General features: G+C 46.0%; 1 protein-coding gene and 1 long non-coding RNA gene across 2 annotated transcripts; one reads left to right on the top strand and one right to left on the bottom strand.

Annotated features, from left to right (window-relative positions):
- The first annotated feature begins 5932 nt into the window (after window positions 1-5932).
- Window positions 5933-16677, top strand: SLC46A2 (solute carrier family 46 member 2). Its single transcript, XM_081237175.1, has 4 exons — window positions 5933-7481; window positions 8839-8922; window positions 9322-9478; window positions 15840-16677. The coding sequence occupies exons 1-4, from the start codon at window positions 6362-6364 to the stop codon at window positions 15904-15906; spliced, it is 1428 nt and encodes a 475-aa protein (XP_081093301.1). The 5' UTR covers window positions 5933-6361; the 3' UTR covers window positions 15907-16677.
- Window positions 9515-18823, bottom strand: LOC308618870. The gene is made up of 3 exons (XR_014016089.1): window positions 18574-18823; window positions 13815-14004; window positions 9515-11136 (listed from the first exon to the last, which is right to left on the bottom strand). It is a non-coding gene; the product is annotated as an uncharacterized lncRNA (long non-coding RNA).
- Between the last annotated feature and the right edge of the window lie 1468 nt (window positions 18824-20291).

Here is a 20291-nt window from a genome sequence, read left to right as displayed (position 1 = left end):
CAGAAAATCCATTTTAGTGACATGATAGGGCTGAAAATAAAATAGAAAATAGTAGAGTTTAAAAGTTTGAAGGGACTGGCTGGAAGTAAAATAGAAAACAGTAGAAGAGTCTGAAAGGTTGAAAGGAATGCAAAATTCTGAACTTGTAATTTTGGAGCATGAAAGAGTGAGACTTGACTGGAGAAACAGCATAAGACTGCTGGGTAGTTTAGAGAGCTCATTTGAGATTGGAGTCTGTAAATTTATAGTTAAAATCTGACTTACTGTGAGACTTCCCCCCATCTAGTCCTCAGCTACTTGAATGCCAGCAGATAACTGGGTTTATCCAAGGTTGGCATGCAAAGATAAAAGAACCAGAGAGTTTGATCTATTGAAAAGAGTGTTTCCAAAATGATGTACCTCTGCTATCTAAGTTAGATAGATAGAGGTAGATAGCAGAGGAAGAGAAGAAAGGAAAAATCATACATCGATTTGGAATGATTTGGAAAAATCATACATTAGTGTAGGGGTGTGTGCATCCTGATAAGATCAAAGAAACATTGAAGTAGAAGTAGCTGAACAAGCAACACAGGAGAGGAAGCTGTAGTCAGAGTTGGGTATTTGAATTAGTGACTCTGGAGGTGGCACAGCTACAGTTGATGATCAGATCCAGGATCCAAGGTAGTTTGTGGCTGAAGAAGGGTGGAGGTCACTAGAGATTAGAGGCCTTGGGTTTGACTCCATCAAATCTCCTTCACTTGCAATTGATGGAAAACCTAAATCAAACTGGGATTGGGAAAGAGGAATACAGAAGTTTTTGTTAAGAAGCAGCATTGTGAAAATGAGTATACTACCCAAAGAAATCTACAGATTCAATACAATCCCTATCAAACTACCAATGGCATTTTTGGTAGTTTGAACTACTACAGAACTAGAACAAAAATTTCACAATTTGTATGGAAACACAAAAGACCCCAAATAGCAAAGCAATCTTGAGAAGGAAAAACAGAGCAGAGGAATCAGGCTCCCTGACTTCAGACTATACTACAGAGCTACAGTAATCAAGACAGTATGGTACTGGCACAAAAACAGAAATATAGATCAATGGAACAGAATAGAAAGCCCAGAGATAAACCCACAAACATAAGGTCACCTTATTTTTGATAAAGGAGGCAAGAAAATACAATGGAGAAAAGAAGGCCTCTTCAGTAAGTAGTGCTGGGAAAACTGGACAGCTACAAGTTAAAGAATGAAATTAGAACACTTCCTAACACTGTACACAAAATTAGACTCAAAATGGATTAAAGACCTAAATGTAAGGCCAGACACTATCAAACTCTTAGAGAAAAACACAGGCAGAACACTCTATGACATAAATCACAGCAAGATCCTATTTGACCCACCTCCTAGAGAAATGGAAATAAAAACAAAAATAAACAAATGGGACCTAATGAAACTTCAAAGCTTTTGAACAGCAAAGGAAACCATAAACAAGATGAAAAGACAACCCTCAGAATGGGAGAAAATATTTGCAAATGAAGCAACTGACAAAGGATTAATCTCTAAAATATACAAGCAGCTCATGCAGCTCAATATGAAAAACACAAACAACCCAATCCAAAAATTGGCAGAAGACCTAAATAGACATTTCTCCAAAGAAGATATACAGATTGCCAACAAACATGTGAAAGGATGCTCAACATCACTAATCATTAGAGAAATGCAAATCAAAACTACAATGAGGTATTGCCTCACACTAGTCAGAATGGCCATCATCAAAAATCTACAAACAATAAATGCTGGAGAGGGTGTGGAGAAAAGGGAACCCTCTTGCACTGTTGGTGGGAATGTAAGCTGATACAGCCTCTATGGAGAACAGTATGGAGGTTCCTTAAAAAACTAAAAACAGGGCTTCCCTGGTGGCGCAGTGGTTGAGAGTCCGCCTATGATAAGCAGAGAAGAATAAGTGTCTCCTCCCTAACTATTTAAGTCAGAGTCCTGGGCCTCATTCTTACTGGTTCAAATTTGGGTCACATTTCCATCTCCAAACCAATCACTGTCATCACAGGCACTCAGTGCTGTGATTGGCCAGACCTGAGTCTCATTTCCACTTGGAAGATGGTTCATCAGAGCAAAAATGGGGTGTTCTTACCAGAAAAAGAATCAATGTATCCTGGCTAGTAAAAACAGATGTCTTACTTCTTCTACAGTGTTGCGCAGGTTGTTTATGAGGCCATTCATATTGGGAGAGAGCTTGGGGTAGACAGGAATCCCATTAAGCCAGAATCTTTGAAAGAGGAGGCATGGCCTGGTGTCAGTGACTACAGGTGTAAAACAGAACTTGGAGTGTTTGTACAGTGCCTCTTGATAAGTCTTCAGACTTGAAAGATCCTTGAGGGCAAAGGATTTTGTGTCCCTGGTACCAAGTAGTGAGCCTGATACTCAAAAAATGCTTGTAAATGATGGATGGATGGATGGTAGATGAATGGATGATGAACGAACAAATGAATCACTCAGTTTGAAAACACCTTAGGAATAGGCTCACAGTATTTGAGAAAGTTTTGAACACACAAATGCATTTTGAAAATGTATCTCTTCAATTATGTCAGAAATGGAGCATTGTGAAAATAGCATGCACTCTGAAGTCACACAAACCAAGATTTGAATTCTGGCTCTGTGTGACCTCATGCAAATGATTTAGCCACCCTAAGTCTGTTTCCTCACCTATAAAATTGGGCAATGTTAGGGCGCCACCCTGAGGGGGAGTAGCCAATGAAACAATTTCCCAAGAAGATCCATGGGTGGCATTCATTATTTTGATAACTTATTATAAATGAGGCCTAGCTCTCAGCCTGACAGAATAAAAAACTTCATCAGCAATCGGAGAGGGAAGTCATTTCCCAGACAGAGGCCCACATTAACCAAATTAGAAAGGCAGAGAAATCAGAATGCCAATGTATTAACTTACCATGAGAAATTATTTGGAGTATTCACATAACTAGCACATTTTCTTCCTGTGCTCAGCTCTATTGGGAAGTAAAATCACAACTAGGAGATTGCTTGTGCTCAGGCAAGGGAACTTGGGGTGGCCCCTGCATGTAGCGATGGACCAGCCATTGGGAAACCCTAGAAAGAAAGTTCTTGGATGGTCACTGACAAGGTTTATCTCTGTCTCCTAGGATGAGTTTGTACATCTTTGCTTTGTTCATTATATATTTATGTCTTGGAGGGCATCTTCTTTCCTTCACTTGTAATGTCTTGGGAAAAGGCTCACCTCAGCCCCTAAAATATCAACAATAGAGAAGAACACCTTTCCCATCAGTGCAGCCTGCATCAGCAGCGAGGTTCTCCCTGGCCCTCAGGATATGGGTCAGATGGCTTAACCACCCAAGTCCACAGCCTGGGACATTCCCAAGCCCGTCAGATTTCAGCAAGTCCCTGGGAGACTGGTGTTCTTGTGGTCTCCTCTCCTGCTTGCTCATGATCTCGGCCCAGAGTTACATCAGTCCAGACATGAATCAGATTCTTCACCGGCTTCCACGAAAATAAAAAATCCCACTTACACAAAACATTCATGAGTAGACTTTTCTAAAGAACCAAGGAGGTAGGGTGAGGTCTCAGGAAGGATTCATATACACACATGAGACAGCAAGCTGTTTAGAGCCCTATTAGACCTTCCTATTCTTCTAAAGTTCCTCTGACCACACTGACACGGGGGTTCCTGTTCTCACCAGCAGACCCGAGTCTCACTTCCCCATGCCTCTTTTCTCTCTCCCCTGCTCCCCACCCCAATGGAAAGTCAAAACAAATGCTCCACCTCTCTCCCTGTCTGCTGGACCCTGACACAGGCACGGCAGCCCTGGCGAGCAGGAACCTAAAGTCATACAAGGGAGACTCAAGTCAGAAGAAGGTCCTCTCTGCAGGAGTGTGAACTTAAGGAGGAAGCAAGCCAGCCAGGGAAACCGGTCTCCACCTAGTCCAAGGCAGTGAGCCCGTGAGACAGAAGAATAACTGCCAAGAAATAGAAAGGGTCCTGGGGACTTTATTCAGCAGCAAATGATCCTGGTGACTGTTCTTGTGGGATCTACTCCCTGCAAGAGTCCAATTTTAGCATCTGCAGGGACACACAGGGCTGGCAGGACCTCCCCCTCTCCCTTGGCGCTTTGGTTTAAGGACAAAGCCTCCAGGCTGGGACCCACGCTGGCTTGGGTCCTGTGCTGGCTCCTGGCCCTTTAATTTAGGTGCTCAAAGAAGGACTCTTCTGCAAGAGGCCTTTGTCTTGGAGGAAGGGCTGAGCCTAGCTGCTCCTGAGAGTTTTGTTTGGGGTTTTTGTTTTTTTGTTGCTGCTGTTGTTTAATTGTGGTAAGAACACTTAACATGAGAGCTTCCCTCTTAACAAATTTTTAAGTGTATATAGTGTTACTGACTGTAAATTCAATGTTGTACAGATCTCTGGAGCTTCTTCATTTAGCTTGACTGAAACTTTATGCTACTTGACTAGTAATTCCCCATTTCTCCCTCCCTCCGCCCCCAATCCCTGGCAACCACCATTCCACTCTATGAATCTGACAATTTTAGATACCTCATATGGGAAATCATGTAGCATTTGTCTTTCTACAACAGGTTTATTTCACTTAGCATAATGTCCTCAAGGTTGATCCATGTTGACACAAATCTCAGGATTTCCTTCTTTTTAAAGGCTGAATAACGTTCAGTTGTATTTATATACCACATGTTCTTTTTCCATTCATCCATCAGTGGACATTTAGGTTGCTTCCACATCTTGACTACTGTGAATAGTGCTGCAACGAACACAGGAGTACTAATCTCTCTTCAAGAACCTAAAAATAGGACTTCCCTGGTGGTGCAGTGGTTAAGAATCCACCTGCCAATGCAGGGGACATGGGTTTGAGCCCTGGTCCGGGAAGATTCCACATGCCGTGGAGCATGGCCACATGCTAAGCCCCTGTGCCACAACTACTGAGCCTGTGCTCTAGAGCCCGCAAGCCACAACTACTGAGCCCGTGTGCCACAACTACTGAAGCCCGTGTGCCACAACTACTGAAGCCCGCATGCCTAGAGCCCATGCTCTGCAACAAGAGAAGCCACCGCAATGAGAAGGCCGTGAACTGCAATGAAGAGTAGCCCCCGCTCGCCACTAGAGAAAGCCCATGTGCAGCAACAAAGACCCAATGCAGCCAAAAATAAATAAATTTATATATTTAAAAAAAAGAACCTAAAAATAAACAAGTGGGACTACATCAAACTAAAAAGCTTCTGCACTGCAAAAGAAAAAAAAATCAACAGTGAAAAGGCAACCTACAGAGTGGGAGAAAATATTGCATATCATATCTCTGAAAGGGAGTTAATCTCCAACATATATAAGAATTCCTACAATTCAGTTGTAAAACAAACATGCGCTAAGGACTTGGACAGACATTTCTCCAAAGAAGATATACAAATGGCCAAGAAGCATATGAAAAAATAAGGTAATCATCAGGGAAATGCAATTCAAAACCACAGTGAGGTATCACCCCACACCTGTCAAGATGGCTATTTATCAGAATAGATAAGTGTTGGTAAGGATGTGAGACATTGGAACCCTTGCACACTGGTGCTGTGAAAGGAAAATGGGGCAGCTTCTATGGAAAACAACGAAGTTTCCTCAAAAAAATAAAAGCAGCACTATGATCTAGCAATCCCACTGCGGGGGTCTTTATCCAAAAGAATTGAAATCAGCACCTCAAAGAGATACTAGGACTCCTGAGTTTTTAAAATTTCTCTCAAAGTCTCTGCTACCCAGCTCCTCACAGCACATAGGTCCCCGTCACTTTTAAACCCCAAAATAAAACCTCAGCCCCCACCCCCCACCCCCGCCGATCCCAGGCACCTCATTACTTGCCCCAAACTGCCTTCCAGGTACAGAATTTTGCCCCCTGCCTTGGCGGGGCGGGACTGTCTCAGGCCAGGCCAAGTCCCAGGGGAAGGTGCCCAGCGACCTGCGGGAGGTCCAGGCACGCCTGGCCGTGCGGAAATCGGCCCTTCAGGCGGCCGCGCTGCCCGGAGCAGCGTGACGCGGGGGCGCAGCCAGACTCCAGACTCGCCGCGCGCTCCCCCGCGCCTCGCTTCCCTGGGCCGCCGCCAGTCCTGCTCCGCCGCCGGGGGCGGAGCGTGGCTCTTTTTGGCCCGGGCAGGCGTGGCCTCGGTCCCGGAGGTCACTCTGCCTCCCGGCTGGCTGCTGTCACTTGCGCTCTGCGCCTGGCTCAGCTCGGCTCGCAGGTTTCCCCGCGCGCACCCGGCCCGCGCACCCGCCCTCCGGAGCAGCTGCGGCAGCAGCAGCAGCGGGCAAGCCCCTCCCTCCATCCCCCATCAGAGAGACCACATGGGCCCGGGGACTATCTGCCCGTGCAGGGGCGCCCTGTCTCACCCCCAGGTGTGGACCTGGATCGAGCCCGTGGTGGTCTCCACCCAAATGGCCGCCTCCCTCTATGACGCGGGGCTGCTCCTCGTGGTGAAGGCGTCCTTCGGAATCGGGTTTTTTTCCAATGACAGCGCCAGCCCATTGCCCCGGGGGTCTCTAGAGAACCAACAGCAGAGAGCCATCTCCAACTTCTACATCATCTACAACCTTGTGATAGGCCTGACACCCCTGCTGTCGGCCTATGGGCTGGGCTGGCTCAGTGACCACTACCACCGCAAGATCTCCATCTGCATGCCTCTGCTGGGCTTCATGCTCTGCCGCCTCGCGCTGCTGCTCAAGGTGCTGCTGGACTGGCCCGTGGAGATGCTCTACGGGGCGGCGGCGCTGAACGGGTTGTGCGGTGGCTTCTCGGCGTTCTGGTCGGGGGTCATGGCCCTGGGATCCCTCGGCTCCTCGGAGGGCCGCCGCTCCCTGCGCCTCATCGTGATCGACTTGATCCTGGGCTTGGCGGGCTTCTGCGGGAGCATGATCTCTGGGCACCTCTTCAAGCAGATAGTCGGGCACTCCAGCCAGGGCCTGGTGCTGACCGCCTTCAGCGTGAGCTGTGCTATCTGTGCCCTTTTCTACAGCCTCTTGGTGCTGAAGGTCCCTGAGTCCAAGGCCAAGCCCAGCAAGGCTGTGGATATGGTGTCTGCCACAGTCAGCACCTATAACACCCTGGACCCTGATCCGACAGACAAGCAGCGTGTGGTGAGGCACCCTTCATCTCCTGCAAAAGCAAAGCCAAAGAAAACCATTATTGCCCTGCTCTTTGTGGGTGCCATCATATATGACCTGGCAGTGGTGGGCACAGTGGACATGCTGCCCCTTTTTGTGCTGAGGGAGCCTCTGAGTTGGAACCAAGTGCAGCTGGGCTACGGTATGGCTTCAGGGTACAGCATCTTCATCACCAGCTTCCTGGGCGTCCTGGTCTTCTCCCGTTACTTCCAGGACACCACCATGATCATGATTGGAATGGTCTCCTTTGCGTCTGGAGCCCTCCTCTTGGCTTTTGTGAAAGAGACATACATGTTCTACCTTGGTGAGTCTGGCATTCTTGGGGAGGCAGGACAAGGACACTGCACATCCCCCAAGTCATGGGGCTGACCCCAGGGATGCTGTGGTCTAGGTGTCCCAGCTCAGCACCGGAGATTATACCTGCTATCTAGGAGACACAAGGGAGACAGGATTATGTGCACTTGAGTTTGTCGGTATTGTTACTTGTGTGGCCCCTGAAATGTTACCAGAGTGGTGCCCATAGCTCTAGGAAGTCAAGGGAGGGCTGGTCAGTGGTGCCTGGAGTCAGCAGGAGAGCCTTCGGGATGCCCTCAAGTGGAGGAGATAGGGTTGAGTTTCTTCTCCCCAGTTTTAAAGGGATAAAACATTAAGTAATCCAGCTGAAAAAGTCCTTTAATTAAAATCATTTCAATCATTTTGGGTCAAGCACAAGCTTTTTATAAAGAGAGAAAAATTCTCCATAAATGCCTTCCACAACCAATGTAATACATTCATTCACTCAAGGAAGCAGAATGAAGTTCCTATCTGAGGACAAAGGCAACTGCTAGCCGAGTGCTCTGGCCATGCTCCAACAGACCTCTCTACAATGATAGAAATGTTCTGTATCTGTTCTGCCTAATACACTAGCCATTAGCCACGTGTGGCTATGAAGCCCTTGAAATGTGGCCAGTGCAACTTAAAGAACAGAATTTTTCATACTATTTTCATTTAAATTAATTTAAATAGTCACGTGGCTGGTTAGTGGCTAACATATTCGAACAACTGAAGATGGTTCCCAGAGACCATCCTTTGGCAGAGGTCACACAACTCAGAAAAACCCCTCACAAAATGGCAAGATGACCTTTAGCCAGCTCCCAGTTCAACAGGCCGTGTGCAAGAGCCAGAGTCCCCCCTCCCCTTCCCTCCCCCCACCCCACACACACCCGCCAAGGGATAATGAACAGGGCTTGAGGGAAGGAGGGGTGTGTGGCTGGTGTGTTAGTGGCACACACTCTGCCAAAGCTCCTGCGACCATCTCCCAGAGGTGACGATGAACGGCGAGCACAGACATCTCTCTCCCGGGAGGCAAGGAGTTCTGAGTGACATCAGCTCCACTTCCCTAGAAACAACTTAACTCTACCAATAAAGACATCCTTCATCCTCTGTCACCACTGTGCTTGGCACCTTGCAGATGGGTCTGCAGCAATGTGCAGAGAATCAGCCTGCCTGGGGCTGGGGGAGGAGGTGGGGGGGGGTCCTAGTCTGCCAGGAGAGAAACCATTTCTTCAAGGCCACATAGGATTGTGGGAGAGCGGGTAGGGGAGGCCTTTGCTCTATTCTAATTTACTCTTTGGCCAAGGCTGGGCTACAGTGAGGAGTGTTCTCCTGTGATTCCTTTCCAGCTCGGGCCATCATGCTGTTCGCTCTCATCCCCATCACAACCATCCGATCGGCAATGTCCAAGCTCATCAAGGGCTCCTCTTATGGTGAGTGAAAGGAATTTCTCAGAGGTTCTCTCTGGACGGTTTCAGAGCCAGTTGGCTTGAGGCACAGGGTTTGGACTGGCAGAAGGCACAGGAGAGAGTTCCAGCAGCAGCCTTGAAGACACTAGAAATACACTGCTGTCCACCCAGAGTGAGATCAGGAGGGTGGGAAAGACTCGGAAAGTCAGCCGCTGAGAAGCCACAGTCAAAGGGAGATACTACCATCCACTGGCCATGGGAAGAGCCAGCTGGGTGGAGGCAAGAATCCTGTAAAATGAGCCAGGAAGACAGAGGGAGTCCGGGGAGGGTGAAGGGGTCTCCTGAGAACCCCCCCGAGACTCAGCTCTCAGGGAACATGGAGGGACAGCTTAGTAACCTTGGTAACCTCGGTCCCTTCCACAGGAAAGGTGTTTGTCATCCTGCAGCTGTCCCTGGCTCTGACCGGGGTGGTGACATCCACGGTGTACAACAAGATCTATCAGCTCACCATGGAGAAGTTCGTTGGCACCTGCTTTGCACTCTCCTCCTTTCTCTCCTTCCTGGCCATCATCCCGATTGGGTAAGACAGAACCAACGTCTGCTCTTTGGGCTGGGGCCTGGGGCTTAGGTCAAGGACTGTTGGAGCATTTCCAGCCCATTATCATGAAGTATTATTTATTTTCAACAATTACACAATGGGCTCTGAGTAGGCTCTCTCACAGAGAAAAAGTTCTCCTGTTTCCCCAGACTAATAATCTGGTGATTTGGAAATTCCCTAAAGTTTATAAGTAATAAACAGAGGGCCCTAACAAGCTAGCTAGCTCACTTCCTGGCGGTTTTGTAATACAATTTATTTATAGGCACCTCCTATACTTCCTTGTCATCAGGGGCTGGGATTAGTAACCTTCTTGTACCACTCAGACCTCTTTTGTTTAGTCTCCTTTAGGTGAGAGTCAGCCGGCCTCATTTCCAGGTGCTCTTTCTTGTCTGTACCTTCCAAGGGCTTGGCAACTTCTGTGCTCAGTGCCCTTTAAATCTCATGGCCACCAGACCGTGTGAGCTCCCCTGTAGGACGTGGGCAATTCCTTTGACCTCTCTGGGGGAATTGTCTTGTTTGCAAAACAAGAGCGCTAAAGTCTGGAAGGTAACAGGCAGGAGGAAGGCTAGAGAAGCAAAGGAGTGGTCCTCCAGGCCCATGGGGAGAGTGCCAGCCTAGATCATCACCAAAATGGACCACATGGAACAGTCTAGTCTTTGACCAGCCCCATCCAAGGGAAATATGGTACGAGCCACAAGTACAAGCCATATTATGTGATTCAAAATTTTCTAGTAGCCACGTTTAAAAACAATAAAAGTAACAGGTGAAATGATTTTAATAACATTTGATTTGGCCCAATAGATCCAAAATATCTTTGTAATCAATTTATAAAATCAATGAGTCTTTTAAACTAAATCTTCAAAATCTGGTATTTTATCCTGACAGCACACCTCAATTTGAACACCTTTCAAGTGTTCAGTAGCCAATGTAACTAGTGGCTACACATTAGCTCTGTTTTGGTTTAGGCCCTTTTATCCTTTCCTAAGGTGTGGTTATTTCACACTTGTATCATTCCCACCAGAGGATTATTGATATCCACAGTAAAACACAAGGGACTTGACATAGATTTGCATTTTAAAGGGACCAGTAGCACACCAGAGCCCTACATTATCAGTAATGGTGGTGTTATAGGCAGCAGAGTAGACCAGAATTGAAGGCAGGTGGGAAGTGGATGGTGGCATTCTCACCATCTTCTTTGAATCCTCACATCGCATTGCATAGGTCCCTGCCTGCACAGAAGGCTGAGCCTCCTGAGACAGGAGCCATCAATCATGAAGGCTCTTTGCTTTATTTCATAGTTGAGAAAATAATAAGATATGAGGATCAAACAGCTGAGAGAATTTGTACAAAACAGCAGACTTGATTACTAGTGCCTTCTTGGGCCAGTTCTCATTTTCTCCAGGTGTAGGACTGAGCCAGACCTGTCCTCAAGCTGCCCAGCCCTTAGGCCTTTTCATGTACCTTTGTTTTTATGAGAGTCTCAGCTGAATAGGTTGGGTTTAGCTAGAGCTGACCCACAATGCAAACTTCTCAGGAGTCCCAGCTCTTTGTCCATGTGAGTAATGGGTTAGTAGCTGTGCTGCTTGGAAGTTATCCAGTCCTGTTTGATTGGCAGTTGGTTGAAATATAGTCTCTTTGACCTAAACAAATCAACAAAAAAGAAAACAAGTCTGACTAGTTAATGTGTCATAGCTAGAGATATAAACAAATGAAAGCATTGAGAATATGCAATAATTGGTTCCTTTCTGCAGTTTCATTGCTTCATATGTGTGCTAAGGAGATGCTTTCCCTTTTTTAAGAGACTTTGGGGTGCATGAAACAGGTGTGCTGCCCTTGACACCTACCCCACAATGTACTATGTAATATGCACCTGGACCCAGCCCTACACTGTGTGCATGGAATCTTGATTAAGATATGCATGATCTTCATGATCTTATATCACAGAAGCAGGGACAGAATCTTGAACCAATCATAAGTAACTGAATTCTTATGTGAATTGAGGCACTTAAGTAGTTGCTAATTGTTTCCCTCTGTTGTAGACATTTAGCTGTAGAGGGACCCATGTGCGACTGAAGCCTCCTTTGCTTGCTGTACATTGGAATCACCTGGAGAGATTTAAAAACTACTGATGTCTGGCTCCTACCCCCAGAGATTCTGACTCAGTTGATCTGGGATGTAGCCTGGGCACAGGAATTTTTTAAAGCTCTCCAGTTTATTCGGATATACAACCAAGGTTGAGAACCTCTGGTATAAAGGGAGTTTTTCTATTACCTTTTCCTTCCACGAAGTCACAAGTAAATAAGATCCTGAAAAATTATTACAAGAGGCCAAGGCTGCACTGTCAATCATTAAGTGCTATTAGCAGGAAAGACCAGAACTCTCTAACCACAGAAAGAAAAGCTACATTCCAATGACATAAAAGCTCAGGAAGACAAGTCACAGCAGGGAGTGGAGGAGGGCAGAAGGCTGGGAGGAGAGGTTCCTGGGCTGAGCTGCCAACAGCCCCTCTGCAGGAAGGGAGTGCGGCCCCAGCTCCTCCTGGTCCCACAGTGAGTCAATTTCATGTCACTGTGAGAACCTGCTCTCTCCTGCTTGTTCTTCTGTACATGCGACAGGGAGACGCTGAGGGAATAACTGTCTGGCTCTGCCCATCCGCAACCCACTGGCCACCCAACACACATGCACTCGGCTGCTGCCTGGTGCTTCACAGAGAAAACAGACGCCATTAGAGGAGAGTGGGCTCATTTTCTCCAAAGTAAATCTACAAGCCTACATTCTTTTGCACCCATTCTGTTCTTCTTCTCCCCCCAACCTCTCTCTGAAAGATAATAATAGCAAACACTTAAACAGCCCTTATTATGTGCCAGGCACTACTTTAAATATTTCATATATTTTAACCTTCTCAAACAGTCCCCTGAGACAATTACTATTTTATCCCCATTTTGCAGATGAAGAAACAGACTCTAAGATGTCATGTAACTTGCCAAAGATTACAGAGCTAATAAGTGGCAGAGACAGAATCTGAACCCAGGCAGTTGGTTCTCAGCCACTCCTTGACTTGCTTCTTAGAAGAGTCCCTGGGTGCCACCTCTCCCCTTCTCCTTAGAGAGCTTACTTGCACTACTTAGCTGCTCCTTCTCCTGAATTCTTCCTATCAGAAGTGACACGTGATCTACCACCCTCTCTCCTCCTCCTTTTTATGGCCATGTTCTCCAGTGCTGGTGTGCACCTGCCGTCTCGTCCTCACCTCCCGTTGACTTTTCAACCCACTCTACAGGCTGATTTCCCCCTTCAGTGCCACCAGGGCTACGCTAAGATCTGACTTCCTCACAGCTGAATGCAGTGGACTCCCTACCATCCTCATATTGCATGGATTCTCAGAGGCCCCCAGCACTGTTGGTCACTCTTTCCTTGGAAGGCACTTGTCCCTGTCACTTGACTTTCTTAACACCTTCCCTCCCGGGTTTCTCCTACTTCTCTGACTTCTCTATAAACCTCCACGTGGAAGAATTCTTTGGGGCTCTGCTCTGGGTTGTCATCTCACGTCATGTCCTCTCTAAACAATCTAAAGTATGTTCAAAACTTTAAATAGCTTCCAAAATTGGGTCCTTGATGCCCTCCTAAAGTCTGCTCCCCTCCAGTCTTTCCCATCTCATTAAATGGCATCAGCACTCACCCAGGGTGGAAACCGGAGAGTCACCAATGTCCTCTCTCTCCTTCATCTCCCCACACCTCCCGTCCATTAAGCCTCATTGATTCTCCCTCCAACTCATCCTTTTCTCTTCATCCCTACTGCTGCCACCCAAGCACTTGGGGGACCAAATTCGCCTCGGAGCCATTCTCCCCACATCCACCCATGTTCCCCTCTCACCCTCTCTCCACCAGCTGGCCAGAGCAATTTCCTTAGAGTGTACACCAGTTCACATCATCTCCTGCCCAAAGCTCTGCGCTTGACTTTCACTGCTCTTAAGACCCAAATTTCTAACCGTGGACCACAGGTCCTTCCTAATCCAGCCTCCCCATTCTATGCTTCAGCCCCAGGAGCCTACCCTCATGCTCTTCCCCCTTCCTTACCCACACATCCTTCTTAACACAACTTAGTTGTGGTCTTAACTTGAACACCGTTTTCTCAAAGAGGATTTGAGAAAATCCCCTTCTCAATCTAACTTCGATCCTGCTATTATATGCTCCCCAAGCTTCCCATACTTTTCCTTCATAGCATGATAGTTGATGATTATTTAGTGATTATCATGTTTTACAAGCTTGCTTACTAGACTGTAGGCTCCCTGAGGGCAGGAACCACACCTGTTTGACTCACCTCGTATCCTGTGTCCAGCAGAGAGCTTAGCGTGTACTCGAAGTATTTAATAAATGAACGATCTGTCAGAAGGGTGTTACACCTACGAGCCAGCACTGCTGACCATCCATATCCCAGAGCTGTCTGTTGACTGGCCATGAAGTCAGGGGTTGGCCATCACCATATCAATGAAAATTGATCAATAGTCAGTCTAAAAAAGAAATAGAAAATTTTAGTCATGCTATCCCAAGGATTATAACCCAGGAGACAGTATTTCAGAAAACTCTGAGGACTGTTCCACCTGTTAGAGGTCAAGGCACAGTTACATAAGTTGTTTTTTGGGTTTTTAAAAAATTAATTTTATTTATTTTTGGCTGCATTGGGTCTTTGTTGTTGCGCGTGGGCTTTCTCTAGTTGTGGCTCGTGGAGGCTACTCTAGGTTGCGGTGCACAGGCTTCTCATTGCAGTGGCTATTCTTGTTGTGGAGCACGGGCTCTAGGTGCATGGGCTTCAGTAGTTGTGGCACACAGTCTCAGTAGTTGTGGCTCACGGGCTTAGTTGCTCCGTGGCATGTGGGATCTTCCTGGACCAGGGCTTGAACCCGTGTCCCCTGCAATGGCAGGTGGATTCTTAACCACTGTGCCACCAGGGAAGCCCTACATAAGTTTTTCAGACAATGGGTTATACATCAAAGTAACATATTGTGGGGGGGGGCGAGGGATAAATTAAGAGTTTGGGATTAACATATACACACTACCATATATAAAGTAGGTAAACAAGGACGTACTTTATAGCACAGGGAACTATACTCAGTATCTTATAATAAACTATAATGGAAAAGAATATATACATGAATCACTTTGCTGTACACTTGAAAATAACACGACATTGTAAATTAACTATGCTCAATTTAAAAACATTTCCCAATATGGACCAGAAAAGAAAACCAAAGTAACATATTGACAGTTTACATAGTCCAACAAGGTGAGCAGTCGGTTGTTGTGACCCCTTACAGGCTTGAGAAAGGAATGTTAACTCCTAGGGAGTTACCTTGCTGGCGCCAGGAGGAAATTGTTTTTTTTTTTTTTTTTTTGGTGAGTAGGAATTCCTGTGTCTTCTAAGGGGATCTAGTTAGCATATAATGCAGGCACACAATGCACACTAAAGCGGAGGAGGTAGTTGCTCAAATGGGCAGAGAATCTTATGTTTACAAGTTTTCTTGTCCCGCCTTAATTTATCAACCACGTGGCTGTGCTGTCGTGGTCCACAGTACGGAGGGGTGAGCTGTGGAGTCGGGCCTGCAACCGGAGTTCATGTGGTCCTGGGCTAGCAGTCTCTAAGTCTTGGCTTGCCTCTTACCAGCTGTCATACCATGAGCTCTAAGTACAGTAAGTGCTCTCCCCTGGAGAGCCCTGGGGCTCATGGAAGGTGAGGAATCAGTGTTTGGAAGTTTCCACAAAGCTCTTCCTTAGAAGGGTTTGGATTTATGCTCACACCCCATCCAGCAGCTCCAGATGTGGTCCACCCATCAGGAAGAACTGTGGTGTGCCAGCTTAGAACCTGAGGTTCCTAGAGCTCAAACAGTTGAGAAAACAGAGGACACCAGAGGTTGAAGGACATGCCAAAGATCCAAGACTCCAACTAGAGCTCCTCATTCCTGTGCATTCACTTATCTCCAAATATTTCTAAACAATGTAATGATTTATGGAAGAGAGAAAAGGGCTATGGAAAGGCAAAAGAGGATGCAGCTAATTCTGCTTGGGATGAGCAAAACTTGGTCCACGTGGGAATTCATCATCGGGCAGAAGTGAGATGGAAAGAGACTCCAAGAAAAGGAAAATGTAGATGCAAAGGGCTCTTGATGTTATGGGACAGGAAGGAGGCTGGAGTGAGAGAAGTTCCCTCGGGCCCTCTCCCTTCATGCAGTACAGCATTCTGCTGCCATAATGGATAGAACCTCCTAGTCTACCAGTGCTAAAGAGGTGGCCAGAGACCTCCCTGCCCCATTCCAGTTCTCTCATAATTCTCTATTGTAAATTCTTACAGCATGGTGGCCTATAAGCAAGCCTCGTGGTTGCAGCACGGAGACATTGCAGAGAAAGGAAGGTGCTGAACTGCAGAAGCTGGAACCACCAGCAATGGCTGGGGCCCTCTGAAGACCAAGGAAGGGAACAGGAACTGGTAACCAAAGTAACCCATTGCTCAAGAAACCCGAGTTCCAGCCAGAGTCAGCCTCAGAGCGACTTGCTCTGGCTCAAGGGTCCCTGGTGGGTAGGGAAAAGCCTTTTCCTGGTGATGGAGAAACTTTCTCAGCTTTCAGCCATCGCAATCAGTCAGAGGTTAGGTTCTGCAGACAGTAGAGTGTGAACTTTCAAGGGTGATATGAAGGCCACACACACAGCCATACCAGACACTGAAGCCCCTTTTCTTCCAGGAATGGAAGGGCTTCAGTGTCTGGTATGAGGGCTCCAACATATGGTAACTAGTCACCCAGGAGTCCTGTGTGAGAACTCAAAGGGGAACAGGGAAGGGATGTTTTGTAAGAACTGCTAACAGTGAACGTCAGTCAATATTTTTTAAATTAAAATAGAAACTTGAAAAAAAGTTAGCTTTCTTCCCGGAAGCCTTGTTATTTGTGAACAACTCCAGAGAAATCTGGAGCTCAGGCATTTGACTTCAGGGTAGTTTTGCTGTTACTGTTGTTTTTAAGAAACAAATATCAAAAGGCTTTCTTCAGAGGAATATAATGGGATACTGTCAGTCAACAGTATTTCCCAAAGGGAGAGGTGTAAAGGGAGAGGGGTGATAGACTAAGAGCCATTTTATTTTGATGTACTTATTTTTATAGCCTATTTTAATTATGTGTATAAAAGACTTACCTCCTAATAAAATCAACATTCACAGCATGAGCGTGTGAATCATTCTTTCTTTGGTCAGGTTCCCACTAGAACTCAGACATAGCATTCTTAGACTAGGGTTAAACTTAAAGCTTGCAAATGATTAAAAGCTAGCATTTAAATCTCAGAGCAGTTGAGCTCAGAGTTGTATCACTGATCCCTTGCAGGGACTGGTCATAACTTTATGGCACGGGGCTTCCCTGGTGGCGCAGTGGTTGAGAGTCCGCCTACCGTTGCTGAGCCTGCGCTCCGCAACGGGAGAGGCCACAACAGTGAGAGGCCCGCGTACCGCAAAAACAAACAAACAAACAAACAACACTTTATGGCACATCTACTAAGGCCCCGGCACCATGCTAGGTGCTGAGATACAGCAAGAACACAACAGCTCCTGCCCTACCCGTGTATTATCGAATGGGTGGAGCAGACAGAACAGGAGGCAACAGTGTTGTATCCTATAATAAACGCTAACGTAAGGGAGCATATAATGCAGATACAAGAGCGCAGGGAGGGCTTCTCAGAAGAAGTGGCATAAGACTGGAAAGATAAGGAGTTACCAAGGTGGGACGTTGAGGGACATTCCAGGCAGAAAGAACACGCTGGAAGGCCTGAAGGTGAAAATACCCCAAAATATACAAAATCAATGTGAGGGGAGAAAAGAGGGATGGAGGGAGAGGTATCCAGGGCAATGGAATCAAGAGGTGAGATTGGAACAGTGAGGAAGAACAACATCAAGACAGAGCCTTTAAAAAGTCTCTTTATACCTAGAATAGTCAAATTCATAGAGTCAGAAAGTACACTGATAGGCCAGCAGGTGGGAAGGCGGAATGGGGAGTCAGTGTAAGGGGACAGAGTTTCAGTTTAGGAAGGTGAAATTTTCGGGAGGTGGATGATGGTGAGAGTTGCACAACAATGTGAATGTACTTAGTGCCACTGACCTGTACAGTTAGATATGGGTAAAATAGTATGTTTTATATTATGTGACTTTTACCACAATAAAAAAATTTTTTTTTAAGTTTCTCTTTAGAAGTGTAAATCAAAACTACAATGAGGTACCACCTCATGCCAGTCAGAATGGCCATCATTTAAAAGTCTACAAATAACACATGCTGGAGAGGGTGGGGAAACCCTCTTACACTGTTGGTGGGAATGTAAATTGGTGTAGCCGCTATGGAGAACAGTATGGAGGTTCCTCAAAAACTAAAAACAGAGTCACCATATGATCCTGCAATCCCACTCCTGGGCATGTATGTGGAGAAAACCGTAATTCGAAAAGATACATGCACCCTAATGTTCACTGCAGCACTACCTACAATAGCCATACATGGAAACAACCTAAATGTCCACTGACAGATGAATGGATAAAGAAGATGTGATACATATATACAATGGAATACTACTCAGCCATTGAAAAGCATGAAATAATGCCATTTGCAGCAACATGGATGGACCTAGACACTGTAACTCAGACAGAGAAAGACAAATACCACATGATATCACTTATATGTGGAATCTAAAATGCAAAACAAATCAACATATCTATGAAACAAAAACAGGCTCACGGATATAGAGAACAGACTTGAGGTTGCCAAGGGAAAGGCAGGGGAGGTAAGGAATGGTAGTTTGGGATTAGCAGATGCAAACTATTATATAGGATGGATAAACAACAAGGTCCTACAGCATAGTACAGCGAACTATATTCAACATCCTGTGACAAACCATAATGGAAAAGAACATGAAAAAGAATATATATAACAGAAGAAATTAACAACATGGTAAATCGACTCTACTTCAATAAAAAGTTTTTTTAAAAGGAAAAGATAGTTTCTCTTTAGAGTAATGGCATAGGTGTTGAAAGGTTTTAAGCAGGAACATGGAATGCTTACCTCTTTATCTTGGTAAGAGGACTCCGGCAGCACTGAGAATGAACTGGTGGAGGAAGGAGTGAGCAAGGCTTGCAGAAGGAAGACAAGCAGAGAGACCTCTGCATGAATCCAGGTGAAGGATGGTGGTGGACTGACTGGGTAAGAAGCTATGAGGATGGAGAAAGGTTAGATGGACTTGGAGAAATATTTGCAAGCTAGAGGTCAACAGAAGTTGGTGATGGATGAACTGCAAAGCGTGAGGTAGACGGAGGCAAGAATGACTCAGGTCTGGGGTTCAGGCAGCCCCAAATCTCCTTCCTAAGGAGGCAGAGATCCTCGCTGAGACAGGCAACATCAGCAGAGAAGGTGGGATGGGAAAGATGAGTTCAAGGCCATGCTCTACCTCTCTAAACAAACTCTCACCAATATGCTCATTCCTCTGGACTCCTGGCCTCCCCAACCCTAGCCCCTGAACCGGTTCCCCAACCTAAATGAATCTACTCATTGGCTTCTCCATTCCTATCCTAAAAAACTTGCTCTCAACATCCAGAAAAATTTCCTTATTTGTCCACATTGACCCTGCCATAAACGTGTGGGTTTTCACCTAAGCTGGGCTCTCAACACCCTAGTATTGACTCTTTTTCAACCCCACCTGTCACCAGGGTAGTAGTGTCAAACCTTTTCAGCTTTCTCCAGGTCTTCTAGCAGATGTTCTAACCCATTAGTTCTCAAAGTGTGGTTCCTGGATCAGCATCATCAGCATCCCATGGGAACCTGTTAGAAATGTAAATTCTCAGGCCCTACCCAAATCAAACTCTAGGGGTGGGGCCCCCAGACTGGTGTTTTCACAAGCTCTCAGGCCTAGGAACCACTGTTCTAATCTATGGGACTTTTTCTCCTTACGAACTTTTGCTGAGTCCCCCTCCTCCTCTCCCTGCATCCTTAATTCTTGAGGCCCCCAAAGCCCTGCCTTGGTTCCCTTCCCAGGTAATCTAGTCTACCAGAACTCTCTTTCCAACAATCTAGTCAACACCTCCCCCTGGGTTTCCTCAAACGGAAGTCCAAACCAAATTCTTCTCCTACCCCACCATCTAAGCCTATACTTCACCTTCTGTTTTTCTCGATTGATTTCGTATTTCAGTAAATGGCATCACCTCCCAACTCCCAGGCTGGAAACCTCCAAGTAATCTCTGACTCCTTCCCCTCACCACAGAAATCCATCTCCCTTTCTATCACTTCTTTTTTATGATCTAGTCCCATCTATTCCCCCAGACCTTCAGTCTGACTACAATCCTCCAGCATACTATTTTCATAATCTTCTTAAAAGGAAAACAGTTTAAAAAATGATATATCTCCCTTTTAAATTTTCAACTGGCAAAGCACACAGGAAGGACTGTTACGGGAACATCCTTGATATTTAAGTTGGCCATATTTGAACAATAGGACAAGTCTTTCCATAAGGGTTATCACATAATGAGGGCCCAGCAGACGCTTAGGTGCTTTGTATACATTATTGCTAGTCCTATTGGCAACCCTTCAGGAAAGGCATGTCTTCATTTCAAAGATCATAATACTGAATTTCAGAGAGATGTGACTTGCCCAAAGCCACATACCTAGAAAGTAGAAAAGCTGACATTTGGTCCCAAATCTCTCATCCCACACCTTGCTGCCTCATTTTGTATAACTGAAGTCTTATATTAATGGTGTCTACTATCAGTAAGCCAAGTTTAGCACCAGTT

This window comes from Mesoplodon bidens (genome assembly GCF_964165515.1).
Source record: "Mesoplodon bidens genome assembly, chromosome: 6".
Lineage (NCBI taxonomy): Eukaryota > Metazoa > Chordata > Mammalia > Artiodactyla > Ziphiidae > Mesoplodon > Mesoplodon bidens.
The sequence above is the reverse complement of the archived record's forward strand: the minus strand, read 5'-3'. Positions and strand labels throughout refer to the sequence as shown.